This window comes from Buteo buteo, chromosome 23, assembly GCF_964188355.1.
Source record: "Buteo buteo chromosome 23, bButBut1.hap1.1, whole genome shotgun sequence".
Taxonomy (NCBI): domain Eukaryota; kingdom Metazoa; phylum Chordata; class Aves; order Accipitriformes; family Accipitridae; genus Buteo; species Buteo buteo.
This window is the reverse complement of record NC_134193.1, coordinates 2,376,857-2,391,225: the sequence shown is the minus strand read 5'-3', so window position 1 is coordinate 2,391,225 and position 14,369 is coordinate 2,376,857. Positions and strand designations below refer to the sequence as shown.

At 47.6% G+C, this 14,369-nt stretch overlaps 1 protein-coding gene across 1 annotated transcript; it reads left to right on the top strand.

Moving 5' to 3' along the window:
• Nucleotides 1-10,120: 10,120 nt before the first annotated feature.
• Nucleotides 10,121-12,142, top strand: LOC142043922 (interleukin-20-like). Its single transcript, XM_075055741.1, has 5 exons — nucleotides 10,121-10,300; nucleotides 10,411-10,476; nucleotides 11,290-11,442; nucleotides 11,849-11,923; nucleotides 12,031-12,142. The coding sequence occupies exons 1-5, from the start codon at nucleotides 10,121-10,123 to the stop codon at nucleotides 12,106-12,108; spliced, it is 552 nt and encodes a 183-aa protein (XP_074911842.1). The 3' UTR covers nucleotides 12,109-12,142.
• Nucleotides 12,143-14,369: the final 2,227 nt, after the last annotated feature.

The following is a 14,369-nucleotide window of genomic DNA, read 5'->3' as shown; positions in this document are numbered from 1 at the left end:
TGTGAACTTGAGTTATGAAAGCAGTAGAGCTCAGCATTTGAAAAGCTATTACTGAAATCACATTGGTCCCAGGGGTAAGACCTGCTTCCCTCCATGGGAGCTGGGGTGTCTGCTCCGCTTCTGCTCAGCGCTGGTCTCACTGCACTTCTTTGGCAATTTGCCCAGGATTTATCTTTTTGTGGAAGTCTGAGGAAGGTTTACTTTGGTAACAGGATCAGGGACTTCTGTCCCTTTTTGGTTATTGTGTTCCATGTAGCTTTTGAGGGCTGTAACTAAGAAGTGGAAGATGAATCTGAATGGTGGAAAACCCCTCTCGCTGAAAATGGTGCTTAAAATAAAAGGAAAAAAAAGAAGAAGAAAAATTATCTGAAGCAAACTTCCTCTGCTAGCTGTCCCCTGCCTGTCGGGAAAGGAGAGATTGGCAATTCATCGCCTACTCCTTGGAAGAGTCTGGCAGCGCGTTTGCTGAACACATAAAGTCAAATGTAAGAGCTGCAATCCTTGCAATGCCCCTGATTTATATTTATGGCTAGAAGGGGTTTTGCCCGTCGCTTTGTGCAGCGGGGAAATGTGCTGCAAACGACCGAGTCTTGTTTTCCACCAAGACCAGTGGACACTTTGGTTAGCAGAGCGCTGCGAGCCGGGCTGCGGTGGGAAGACTGGTGTCCCGCGGCCAAACCGCTGCTCCCTGTGTGTGCTGGGATTGGGGCAGAACCATATGGGGTGGGGGTTGATAGCAGGATAAACCTCTGGAAAAATTAACCTTGCCTCATAGCATGATTTTCCAAGGATTTTGACCTAGAAGCGAACGGTGGCTGCAATGGATGGTGAAAGAGGGGGGTCTCCCAGCGCCGAGGACGGTGTGAAGCTGCCGTCGGCTCGGGGTGGGACAAACCCTTTGGTGCTTTTGGGACGTGCAGGTCCCAGTATACACCTTGTGAAGGGGGGGTGAGTCCTGGGGGGGCTGGCGGAACCCCGGGGCAGCCGGTGTGGCGGCTCCTGCTCATCCCGGGGCCGAAACTGTGTCCGTGGGGAATCCGGTGCTGTGCCCGACCCCGTTCCATGGTGTGTTCGCAGCAGCGGTGGGTCTGTGGGAGAGCACCCTGAACTGAACAGGAGGCAGCACTCTCCCCTTCCATCTCCCCCAGGCACCCTGCAGAGCTCAAAGAAGGAATCATCCCCATCAGTCTGGGGACGATGGTGCTCTTACCCCGCGGGTACAGCTCACGGGGGCAGCTTTCACCTCCTAAACCCTCCTCTGGTGCCCCAATGGTTTTGCTCCCTGGGCCATTTGCTTGGGACAGCGTTTGTCGTGCCTGAGCTCTGCCTTGTTGCTCGTTAGGCGAGCTGTAGCTTCGTTCGTTAGCCCACCGTTCTGCGTGAGCAGCTCCAGCGTGGGGAGGGATGCACCTCTGCCAGGGCAGCCTGGATGGAAGGAGTTTTGCAAACAGGGAAAACAGCACAGGAGACTTTCCAATGGGGGCTTGTCCTCGTGCCTGCTCCCAGGGGTTTGGTGCCAATTTGCCTGCTTTTTGCTCATTTCTGCAGGACGTGCATTATCAAATAAGGTAGGAAGGAGGGATGCCAAGCGGCTGTGACTTGCCAGCAAGAGCCCTTTTTGCTGTCCTTAACCCTCCCGTCTCTCTCTGCCCTCAAACCGGGGCCGGAGCAGGCAGAGCTCTCCTCCCTGCCCACTGTTGGCGTACCTCCATGCGGGTTCGCGTGCACCCAGCACCAACGAAACCAGCTTTGGCCCCTCACGGTTGTGAAATTGAGACTGATTCAAGTCCTGAGTTAATATGTACTCAAGGCAATATTAACCCAGCCAAAACCGAAACCTGTGTTTAAGAGCTGGGTTATGTACCGAATCCACAGCTAATTTACTGAAACATAAGTTTCAGTTTTGGTGAAAGCTAAATCTATGACAGCTCTGACTGGCTATTGGAGTGATTCATTTGCTCCCCAGATAATTCAAAAATTGAGCTGATAGCAGTGAGCACTCAGTTTCTCCTCTATTAGGCATCATTTATTGCCTGCACCATCAGCACATTTTACCCTCCCAGGCAAACCCAGGTGCCGTGTGGGACAGCCGGCTCGATTGCTTGCTCAAATCCCAGGCCAAGCCCAAATTTCTAAAAAAATGCCCTGCGCGACTTTTGCTATCACATCAGTTTTCAGTTCTTCCAAAAATAAGGATGGGAGGAACAGGAGAGCTGGTGGATAGGTCCACGCATTTCAGCAGACCGTGGTCTGGTATCTGCCGTGCTGCTGCCTGGAGCCCAGTGTTGGTCTCGGTGGCAGCGACAGCGTCAGTGTATGTGATGGATGTTTCTCTTCTCTCCTGGGCATCCCTGTGATTATTTGAAAAGCCGCGCCGTTCAAAGCTCTGCTGGAAGCTTTGGAGGAGGAAGGGGGGGCTGGTTTGGTATTTCAACAAGAAACAGCCCCTCTGCCTAGCAGTGAGCTTGCTTAGCTGTGCCTCGGGTATGTTAAAGTCTTTGCTATTGCTTACCTAGGAGTGCAGATGCTTAGCCCTGGTAAATCTGCGCACAGGCTAATGCTCTATTCTGTGTGTTTATCTTTCTCTTTAATATGCGCTGCAGAAAGCGCCGGATAGCTGATGCCATTTTCTGTGACTGTCCATTTGAATTTTCAAAGTAAAGAACTGACTTCAGCTTTGGTTTTCTGAACATTAACAAGCCTTTTCCGAAGAAGAGCCCGTTGGTGGGGAACAGCACCCCAGAACTGCCAGCACAAGCTCTTCTGTGAGTCATGGGAGCATCCATGGGCTTCAGCTGGGGAACCCCAGGCTCACGATGGAAAATCCCTGACCTTGGAATGAGCTATTTTCTTCAATTTTGGCTAATTTTATTTTTGTCTCCTCTTGGGTTCTCTGTCTCCTGTCTCTTTTAGATTGCCCACTTTCCAAGGTGCAAACTTGCTCTATCAACAGCATAACCCAGTGTCCACAGGAGACCCCAGGAGTGCAGGAACAAGTGAAGCATCGTGATGGCTGGTAATGCAAATTATAATGGTAGTGCTAATTGCAAGAGAGAAAAAAGTTTAAAATTAGAAGCAAGCGTAGTAAACAAATCTAAATTCTTCAGGGAAGATGTGCATGGGGGCTTCTTGTGGTTTTTGAAACTAGAAGTCTGACTTGCTTAGATCATTTTTCATATTCACTGATCACAGCTCTCTCCCTCAGAAAGACCTTTCAAGAAGGTTTCATTTCTGTGTGAAATATTGGTCCTCCCAGCAGCGCACAGCCTCGCAGGCCACCAGGGGTGCTTCTCAGGCAGCCCACAATCTTGACTGTACTTCAGCATTTTCTATACATTGGCATTATATTTGCTTAGAGAAGCCCAATTGCTAATATGTCAGATGCCCACATCAAAAATCTTCTGAAACCTCCTGGAAACTGAAAAAGCCTCATTCATTAAGCCTGTGTTTAATCTCGTTGGCAGATTTGAGTCTTTGAAATATATGCACATTTGAAGACCAGTGCAAAGCTTGGCACAGGTGCTGGGCTTTGCATCATTCTCTTGTGGACAATTCTCTTCATCTTCAATGGCAGGGCAGTGCTTTTCAGGCAACTATACCCCAATTTGTGCTGAAATAGCCAATTTCCTCAACATGGTGGGGAAAAAAAACCCCATCAAAATTCATTCTCTGACTGGGTAATCTTGCTGAAACGATCACAAACGAATGACGTGTACCCAAGCAGTGGGCTGCTAAACCTTTTGGATAACTCCTGAGCTATTGCAGTTTGGGGGTGAAAATTTCCCAAAAGCAATTTGATTCTCTAGCCAGTTCTCCTGATTTTAGCAGGAATGTGTTGAACTCCCCTGGGCTGGTCCCTAGCATCACACACAGCTCGTGCACTTGCCTGATTTTCAGCACCGTGGCACTTTGGCTGGACTCACTTTCTGAACACGCACGTTGCAGAGGAAGCCCCGGGCACAGAAGTGGCTGCTGAAACCCAAGGGCTGGACAGTTGAAGAAAAGCTAGCAGGAGCTGCTCTTTAGCTGTATTAGTAAACTGTAAAGACCTGAAATATGCATTTCCCTTTGGGGAAGATGCCATTTATGATAACCAAAATATGAGTTCATATTTTATCAAAACAGGAGAAGCAAGTGTCTAACCTTCAACACCCCCCAACCTGGTGACTAAATTAATGGTTTTCTGCAGAACAGATATGTCGGTGTACAAGATCCTCCACCACGCTTTTCCCCTTCCACAAAGGTGAATCTTCGAGGGGAAAAAAAAAAAAAAAAAAAAGCACTCTTTTTTCATTTTTCTTTACCCTCTTTGGTGAAATCCCGGCTTGGCAGCAACACTGCCATTGGTGAGTCATGCAGATGAGTGTCACATCTGCTCCGTGAAGGCGGTGGCTGAGGCAATGTCATTTTCTGTGACGTGCAGCCCTGCACAGCCGGGAGCTGACCATGACCCGGCCGAGGACATCCAGCGAGGACGGGATGAGCCCAGGGCCACCCACAGCAACCGGGGTGATGATCCCTGGGGAGATGGCTCTCTCCCATTTCTGATGAGGCTTGCACCTGGGGACGTCCTGGGCTGGTCTGTAGGTAACAAGAAACAGCAGAAACAGCCCCAGAGGGACAGGCATGGGCAATGCCCTAAACCAGGATGATTCAGATATTGTCATAGGGTGGGGGACATTCTGCCAGGCTCTCCCAAAGTCCCTCAGCCCCTCAGTGCTGGGAAAGTAGCCGCTCTGCCCACGAAGGGGGGTCCTAAAGCTGCTGAGAGCCCCGTGCACCGTGAGCTGCTCGGGAAGAGATCCTGGAAAAGAGCCTGAAGTTTTGCTCCCCTGGCTTCAGAGATCTTTTGAGCCTGACTGAATGAAAGTTGCATTTCATTAAGCTGAGCCGTGCTTAGCCTGTTGCTCCTTAAAAGGCAGTAGTCAGTGTTTGATTTTCAGAATTGTTCAAGTGGTTATGGTTAGAAACGTGAGCGAGAAGAGGGCACACAATGTACCACACCTATCAGCCCATAACTCCTTGCAGTTTTTTCTGAGTCATTTGTCGAGTTTACCGAGAAAAACAATTTTTTTACTTTTGTCAGCAGCACCACAGAGCTGGGGCTGAGCGAGTGGCAGGGCTGGCGAGCCTGCTCGTCCCTGGTTTCTGTTGATAATGAACTACACTAATTAAGAGGGAGAAGAGCAGCCAGATTTTTTTGAGACTGGGAGAGGGCACTGACAGCTGTGGAGCACGTTTCCATCACGAAGAGCAAAGCGCATTGGTGCAGAAGCTAATGGAAATAGTGACGACAGGGTGGGTGACACCCATCTGGGTGCTGCTGTGAATCCCTGGGTTTCAAGAGGACTGTGCCAGATTAGCACTTGTTCAAATGAGATTTGAAATGGGATCTGGATCGGAGGGCCAGGTGATTGCTTGACAATAAAACCTCTGACTTTTAAGGCGCTGAGAACTACTCAGAGCTGCAGCATAGCACCACTGCTGCAGTCGAACTTCCCATTAGCGCCCAGCTATGATTAGGGTAGGGCTGTCTGACAATGTACACCACTGCAGGTATGTAAGAAATTACTCTAGTGCATAAAACCCAAGTGGAAACATTTTCTTCTGCCTGTGGAAACAGAATTATGTTCCTTTGGCAGGGGTTTTGGTGAGCTACAGTATTACCAGGAGAGATGTAAAATTCTACAAGCATTTTTGTTTCACGCGGCCGAGTTAATTTTTGCAGATCTTTTCCTGATGGATGTCAGCAAGAGTTCCTGAGTTCTGCTATTGTTGCTGGACTTTGTTATTAAGTCTTGATTGTTCTTGTATTAAAATTACTGGAGACATTTCTATCATTCACGTTGTCTAGTTCTGTGGATCTGTGTACAAACCATTATCAACCTCATATCTGAAATGCTGGTATACCTGAAGCTGCAGTGAAATATGAGTAATGACAAAGAATGGCAAACCAAGAATGGTCTGTAAAGTATTATCAGATCTTATAGCATGCAGTTACATTGAAATGCACTATTGAAACTGGTACCTTATCACTCTGAAACACTTTACTGGAAACCTACTGTTAATGTGTGCGTGTGGTCAGTTCTTGACAGCATGGCTCCTTCAGATCTGAACAGCTTGATTTTTTTTTTAAGGATTTTTTTTTAGGATAAAAACAAAAGCTTTTGGATATTTGAAGTGAATAAATGTGGAGTTGGGTCAGCAGTGGATCACACCGAGCAGGACTGCAGTAACTCACGGTAAGTGGCGTGCACAGGGCATGGCTCTCCAGCCCCAACGCTGGAGCGGGCTGGGAACTGCTGCTGAGTTTCCTGATGTAACCGCTGTCGGTGAGTAGGTGTTTTGTCTCCCGTCATGCTCCCAGGCTCTCCAGGAACGTCTGCTGTGTTAGTCATTTCAACAAGCCATTTGTCTGCAGCAGGCTGGTGCTTTCTGCTGTTTTGGAGATGTTTCCATTACCACAGCAGCGATGCCAGCTCTGCACGGTGATGTGATGGGGATGCTGCTGCCTGCTTGGCAGGGTGAGGCTGAGCATCATCGGTCCTGGCAGCGGTCGGAGCTGCCGAGAGCTGGAGAGGTCCAAGAATCTGCTCCGACGTTTGTTTTCCAGGCTGCACCGGGAACGTTCCCTTTGGCCCCACTGGGCTGCTGGCCCCTTTTGTGCCTTTTCCAGTCGCATCGCTGCAGATGTGAGACGTGCAGGAGCTGTGCTGCTCACCACGGACTTTGTGTAAATGATTTCTCAGACAAGCTAATGATACACGGGGCTTAGTTTTTAATTCCCTAGCATGATGGCAGCTGGCTAACAACCCCCGATGCTGCCTTTGCTTGTTATTTGGGTGGTAACTACTTGTAGTGTGCCCTGTCACAATGTGCCTTCCATAAAATTCCAAGGGAGGAGCCCTCCCCCGTTAGCGGGGAGTTGCCTGGAAGGGTTCCCGGGGCAAGGACCACTTCCCCGCTCCCAGCACGCTCCCCAGCGCTGCTGTACGCAAAAGGCTTAATTATTCTGAGAGTGCCTGGGGGAATCAGTTCCCATTTTACTATCTGAGCTCATCTGCAGCATCACTCAGAAATCCCTATTTCTCCTTTTCCTCTTCCTTCCCAGAGCATATGAGAAATGGCTTGCTGTTTTATTGAGGATATTTTCATGTGGTCGTAGCTGGCAGGTAGATGACAGCCTCCCTTAGTCAGGCTGCTAGGGGAAAGCCAAGCCTGGGTGATTTCCTTCCCTCAGGACTTGGTCCAACACGCGCTGAGATCCCCGCTGATGCCATCCCATCTGCTCCAAAAAGCGAGGTTTTGGACCTCTCCCAGGTCCAGCACCTGGCGTAATCAATTGGCATCATTGCACACATACTTCAAAAATGAAAACCTATCTGGATTGTCTCCCCCCTCTCTGATGTGGTCATTCTCCTCCTTGCCCTTGCGGCGAGGGTCATGCTATTGCCTCCGCTTTGCAAATGGTCAGTCACGGGATGGAGAGGCCAAGGGACACCGGCCCAGGACCCTGCAGAGGTCTGTAATGGAGCAAGACCCTGGACTCCAACAATATAACATTTCTCTCCTGTTCCTGTATCACCCCAGCATCTTTCTTCCACCAGCCTGGTTGGTAATTTTTAACCCATGACTGTTTCTTGCCTGCTGGCATTTGGCTGACCTGTCTTGAGCATCAGTTCAGTTACCAAAAGGAAAAAAAAAAAAAAAATAGAAATCCCTTCTTCTCATCTGCAATTTACATAATTAAGTAAGAACTCATTGTCTCTTCCCTCGTTTCCTCACCAAAGCTGGGTGTGCGCCGGGCTGCCTGGGAACGCTGCTGGTGCCGCTTCCTCTGCTCCAGGCAAAACTTTTGCTGCAATTACAGGCAGCAGCTGGGAATTGGGGGAGGAAGGCAGAGATTAACAACCTTGCGCTGCTGAGGAACCCTCCAGCACCTCAGCAAGGGCAAGTGCAACCTGCTGCAGATTTGGACCTGCCTTTTGGCTGTTTTACGGTGTGGAGGCACGGGGATGAGGGAGGCATGTTTGGTGCATTTGAGGTAGTTTCAGCAATACTGTATGCAATACTATGACTAGCCTGGGCATAAAATCTATTTGCCTAGTCTTCCCCGATGACGGATATATGCTCAAGATTGAGCTTGGTTATCAATAAATTACTCACCCAGCAAAACTTTCTAGAACAGCCCTGGCCCACAGGCAGTGGCACACAAGATCTACCTGCCTTGCAACAGGCACAGGCTCAGACTGCTGCTCTCACCCAGAGCATCGTGCCGGCTCCGGAGGTTGGCTGTAGGATTAGAGGAGTGTCTTTGCCACCTCCATGCCCTCTAAGTCCATCTGACTTTCCCTCCTGGGTACAGGTAGTCCAAGAAGGTTTTTTAACTGCTCGTTTTTGTTTGTAGACAGAACTTAGCTACCTCCAGAGGGGTTACAGAAACAACCAAACCAGCCTCAGAGCCAACAGCATGGTGAACCACCTGGGTTTTGCACCAGTACTGCCGCATTCATGTGACAGCATGCCCCAGCTGGCAAACCCTGGTTCCCTGGGGACTGCCTGGATCTGAAATGTTGGTATGAGAATACGCCTGGTGTGCTCGAGGACCTTGACTGCATCAGTTCTGCTCAGCAGCTAATGCTTGCAGCAGGGTAATCACAGACTTTGCAGTCAAAGTCTTTGCTGGTGGGTAAAACTTCCCTGCTGCCGCTGGGCTGATGGGCTTGTAAAGGTCTGGGTGAAATTTCTGTCCTTCTGCAGGGTGATAGCTTTGGACTGTGCATAAGGATCACCTAAGTCACCCGTGCTCCTGAAAACCAAGTGACTTCTTCTGGCACCGCGGTGGGAGCTCTGTCATCCCAAAGGCCTGACCTCTCGGACCTGTGCACCTCTGGTCTCCAAACACCAGGGACGTGCCGATGGAGAGAAGTGTCCACCCACCCGAGGAGCAAGCCCGAGAGCAGGGTCCCCCGTACGCGGCGGGTGAAGGCCCCCTGTGCCAGGACAGTGATGGAGAAAGGTCTTGCCAACTTTCTGAGTCACGCTACTTTTACTAGCGCACCAGGTCCCATTGCCAGAAACCCTCCCACCTTGGGGCGTTGGGACCACTGGCATCCCGGAGGGGGTGATGCCGCTCGGCTTCCCACATCCCAGTGGTTCCATGATGAGCCGGGAACGGCCCCTCTCCAGGAGGGGCTGGCCAGTGCGGCTCCGTGCCGAGAGGAACACCCGAGCTTGGCATTTTGGGGACGTAACCCCCATGATGGTCCCTCCTTTTGGTCGCGTCCTTCTTCCCGAATGAAAAATGACACAGCAATGCCAAGATTTCCCGCCTCCATAGGTTAGGGAAACACCTGTGGGTGAGAGAGGTTGTCCCTTTCACTAGCTCATTAATTCAGTAAATTACAAAGGGAAATACATGCTGGGAAAAGCAAGAAAAATCCCAAAAGTTAATCCAAGAGTTATTTCCTCCCGATACCTGGATAAAAACGTGTTCTTTGGAGCTCTTCAGGTCAGACGTCAGCAAGACAGGTGAACCCACATCAAAGAACAAGGTAAAATACTGATTTTATCCTTTTGCTCTATGTGCTCATGCATATTTCCTTGTATTTCTATAATGTGTCTCTGAAATTTTTTTTTTCATTAGTAACTGTAAATTTCAGTGCTAACAGAACTTGCGTTTGAAGTAAGCTATTTCTGAGGAAAAGTATTTTCTTTTGTGATCAGACTTTGGGATCTGCTGCTTTCAGTCACAGTTACCTCCTGCTGCTTCTGAGTCAGTAGACTTTTAAAAATTTAATTTAGCTGTATTTATTTTCTGATCAAAATTTTTCAGAAGAACTTTTTCTATTTACATGCAAACTTTTACTGGTATTTTATTTTTTTTTCTTTCTTTTTGGATCTTCTGTTAAATATTTGGTTTTATTTGATTTTTTTCTCTTGCACATGGGCAGTAAAAAAGAAATGGGTAAGAGGTACTAGTCAGCATGGGGTTTTTTTAATACATGTGTACAAGTGCTATATAAATATGTATATTTTCATAAGCACCACAACTGTGTTATTTAGGAAAGATACCAAGGCAATATTGTCTTCCTTGAACAGGTCTCCCAGGCAGCTGGCCATGCTTGCATCCTGCCGTAGCATGAAGGGATCCCACTTATTCCTCTGCCTCTTCTTCATGTCCTGCTGGTTGAGTTTGATGCTGACAGCTGGGAACAAAATCTTCCACTTTGGACCCTGCAGGATTTCAATGAGCATGACTGAGATTAGGTCTGGTTTCACAGCAATTAAAGCCAACATCGTAAGTATTGCTCTGGGCTCTTGTGGAGCTGGGGAAGATCTTTAGTCGGCTGCTCCCGAAGCCCCTCCGAGCCAGCACGTACCTCACCGTCTCTGTCTTCTCCCGTGCAGCAAGCCAGAGACCCCATCAGGACCCTCAGCATCTTGTCTTATCCACATTCTCTGCACAAGGTTAAGGTGGGTGTCCTTAGCGTGTCTCCAGTTTTTCTCTGAATAATTTTGACCAGCTAGCATCCTAACACCGGCCATGAGGTGTACCAGCTGAGAGCGTTTAGGGAAGTTGTTCAGTACCATGGCTTCTTCTAAGTTCCTGCAAAACACAGACACTGAGCAGGTCAGGGAGGATAAAGTGATGCGGATCACATATACGAGAAGAGGTGGGTGTCCTACTGCCGGTTCCTGCCCCTGCGGCAGACTGCAGCGCACAGGGCTTTCACCCTGACTGGCTTTCCAGAAATGGTGGGCAGAGATTATTTTTTTTGTTGTGGCATGTGATGCTCCAGTTACAGGAGCTTTAGCTGCGGCTTCCCACCTCCTCCGTCAGGGGAGACATAGCGAGGTAAATCAGGATTTGGGTGGAAAGCTGTCAGAGAATCTGAAAGCAGGTGAATGTGGTCTTGGGACGTAAAATATATTATAAATAAGTATTTTACAGCTCTCTTTTACACTCTAAAGCACTAGACATGGGCCACTGCTTCAGGTCTCAGCATCTAATACCCAGCTACAAAATCAGCTATTTGTTGTGTTGACTCAATGAGACTTGCTGAGGATAGGTCTCCTGGAAGATCAGTCTAAAATAATTTCCTACATATATTATCAGTTTATATCAAGCATCACTGAAAAAGCTTTATGAGTCAAAACATCCCCCTGTGCTCAGCTACCGTGCTTGGTGTTAGAGATGTTTTTTTTCTAGAGGAAGGTAGAAAGGTTGGTGACTGCAGGTTTATAGCACTTTGGAAGACATTTTAAAAATGAAATTTATTCCTTAAGTCTTCAGATAGATGCTGCATCACCCATCACCTCTTCGACTTCTACGTGGACAAAGTTTTCAAGCACTGCAAGACCGAGGATTCATATGTCAACCGAAAAATCAGCAGCATAGCCAACTCCTTCCTCAGTGTGAAGAGGAAACTTGAGCAGTGTGTAAGTCTTGGGTATTGCTACAGTTTAGTTTAGTCTGTTAGTACTTGGTATATAAATAAACCTAAGCATTTTATAAAGTTACAAAATCTTTATTTATAAAAAAGGTTTTGACAAGAATACAAAGAAGCTTGATGCAAAAAGTGTGTGTGTCTGCTGAGAAATTTTTATACTTGCCCACTCATCAGCAAACTCCCATATTAGTTCTCAAAGAACAATACTTTTCCTGTCCCTCTGTCTATCGAAGTAAACTCTGTTCTTAGCTGAAGTCTGATTTAAGGACCGGCAGTCTTTTCCACAATTTAACAAGGTCTCAGTCTATACAGTAATTTCCAGCATAATTAGAAACTGATCTCTTATTTTTAAAAATGAACACCCAAAAATAATGAATTCTATCTTATTTTTCTAGCATGAGGAAAATAAGTGCCTGTGTGGAGAGGAATCCACTGAGAAATTTAAGCAAATACTTGCGAACTATGAAGGGGTGAGTTGATGACTAAGTCTAGTAATTAATGCAGATATTCAGATTCTTTTTACCTTGGATTGTACTCGCTATCTTTGCTTGCAACTTGTTCCTTTATATCATTTCAGCTGAATGTCACATCTGCAGCAATTAAATCCCTCGGCGAGCTGGACATCCTACTAGACTGGATGGAGAAATCTCATTAGAGAGCAGAAGGCATTAATGACCCACCAACGGCTGGGGCTAATGAAGCTGCTGGTACATTGCACATACCTGCGGTGAACGGGAAAATAATGTGCTGTATCAGTGCAGTTTCTCACTGATTGAGGATGCGTTCAGTCAAACACTGAGTGTTTTGTTAGCCAGGTACATTGGCGAATGCATCAGCAGAGTCTTGCATGGAAATATGGAGTTTGATCAAATTCTTGCATGGAAATATGGAGTTTGATCAAATCAGCATAGCACTCACTTAGCTGACTTCTATCAAAGGACGCTCTGCAAGGGAAAATCTAAAAGGGTTTCTCTTGCTAGCAGACATAAGCTGTGATCATTTAATAAAAGTATTGTTTAAATTATAAAATTTTTGTATAGGGAATGTACATTCATGGGTGCTGAGTGCCTGCTGGAACGACTCTGGTGTAGTTAATGCTGCAGAGCAGCGCTCCTAAATCTGGGCTCAGTCCTATGTGACTGCTCCTGCTTATTGATCTGGCTAAAACGAGGTGCATAGTGTGACAAAAGCTTCTAAGAATAGGTTCTAGTGGGTATGTCAGGCCTTAGAAATCTGTATTTCCTTTTGAGATTGTATTTTCTGCCTTATCAGTAAAAGAAAACTTTCTATGCAAGGTATGTGGTTGCTGAATAGAAAAAGGTTCTTGTATGTATAGTGTAATTTACTGACACTCGGTAGTAAGTTTTGTGGAAATCTGTTGCAATTACTGTAAATAAACGCTGCTTGAAACTGCTCTGAGTCTGTCAAAATTCTGAGGAATTATATGTTTCTTGTTGGCAAAACTTTCTGAATTCACCATGGTGCCCTTCCATAGCAGATACTGTCACTCCTAGTATTCCAGAAGTAATGCATCGTTCCTGGCATGCCAGAGAGACCAAAGTTTAGACCTGAGTGATACTAAATCAGCCCAGCTTGTCCCTGAGACCATTTTTACTGCACATTACATATATAGCTCTGGTCTGTTTTCACCCATTTGGGGCTCTTTTAGCCACCAGTGACTGCACACACCTTGCTGGTACCCACTGGTTCTGCATGCTCTAAATCCCTTTTCCACTGTGTTTTCCCACAAGGTGTTAATACATGTATCGCTGTAGTATTTAACAGTGGCAGAGGCCTAATGAGTTAGTACATGAACCCAGACCGCCCAAGTCATCTCTCCCTGCAGCCAGGAGGTGTTATGCACTCCTGGCATCAGGGCCCAGGTAAATGCTGCTTATTAGCACAAGCCAGAGCAGTCGGATGTTTATGTCCCTGGCAGCACTCTAGTCCTAATATTTCAAGAGATAAAGTCCTACTGTTGCATTCATTAGCCATAAGGCTTGAGTAAGACTAGAGGGTAGACCTCTGACTTGGTGCATTTTGCTCTAGGAATCAGCTAAGCTGAGCAAGGTGTACCGAAACTGCTGCCAGCTGTGGTGGCAGGAGCACAGCCAGGGTGCTGTGTGCTCTCCCCTGGCTCTGAGCAGCTCTTATTGCTGTTAGGGTCAAGACTTTGCTTCTAGGTCTGAACCATTTGGGCTTGCACAAACCTCTTCTCAGCACCTCCGATTCCCATGGGACAGCCCAACACTCTCCAGCTCCCCCTTTCCTGCCCGCGGACATGGCCAAGCTTCAGCAGCTGGGATGGCCGGAGGGCTGGCTGTTCCCAACTTGGGCAATTTCTAATGATGCTACAGAGGTGTCACAGGGAAGGCGTTAGCTGCAGAAGAGGCTCTTTGACAGGATTTTGTTATTATGGAATAAGGTCCTCGTGTCCTCAAGGAAAACCCAGTTACTGCTTTGGTTACATCCCTATCACAGCAGGACCCTGGTCAAGACCTCTGGCAGCACGCTGGCATCACCGGAGCCTTGCGTCAGTCCGATGGGTGCTGTGCCTTTCATCGGGCACCAGCACAATGAGGAGCTGCAGAGGAGGAGGAGACTCCTTGTCTCTTCCCAAAAAGGCCCGTTTGGTGACCTGGCTGGGTGAGCTCACCAGGGTTTGCCTATGGCGCATCTGTATGTGCTTCACGCTGAGCAGGATTTGGTGATTCACTTTTAAAAGAAAGATTTCCTTGATTGCTGACTATCCTTCCTCAAACATTTGCATATGCCAAAGGAAAGCCTCTCAGGGCTTTGATTTCTCTTAATTTGCTTTCTCATGGGTTTTTGCTGTGTGACTTTCATTTGTCCTGGTGCCAGGGCACGAACGGGTGAATACATCCCTCCACGTGCTGTCAGGGTGAATACATCCCT

What these genes read in the sequence shown, in the direction of transcription:
- LOC142043922 (XM_075055741.1), top strand. Translation starts at nt 10,121, where the DNA reads ATGCTTGCATCCTGCCGTAGCATGAAGGGATCCCACTTATTCCTCTGC. An exon ending in AGAGGAAACTTGAGCAGTGT is followed by an intron (nt 11,443 to 11,848) that starts GTAAGTCTTGGG and finishes TTATTTTTCTAG; the next exon opens with CATGAGGAAAATAAGTGCCT. An exon ending in TACTTGCGAACTATGAAGGG is followed by an intron (nt 11,924 to 12,030) that starts GTGAGTTGATGA and finishes ATATCATTTCAG; the next exon opens with CTGAATGTCACATCTGCAGC.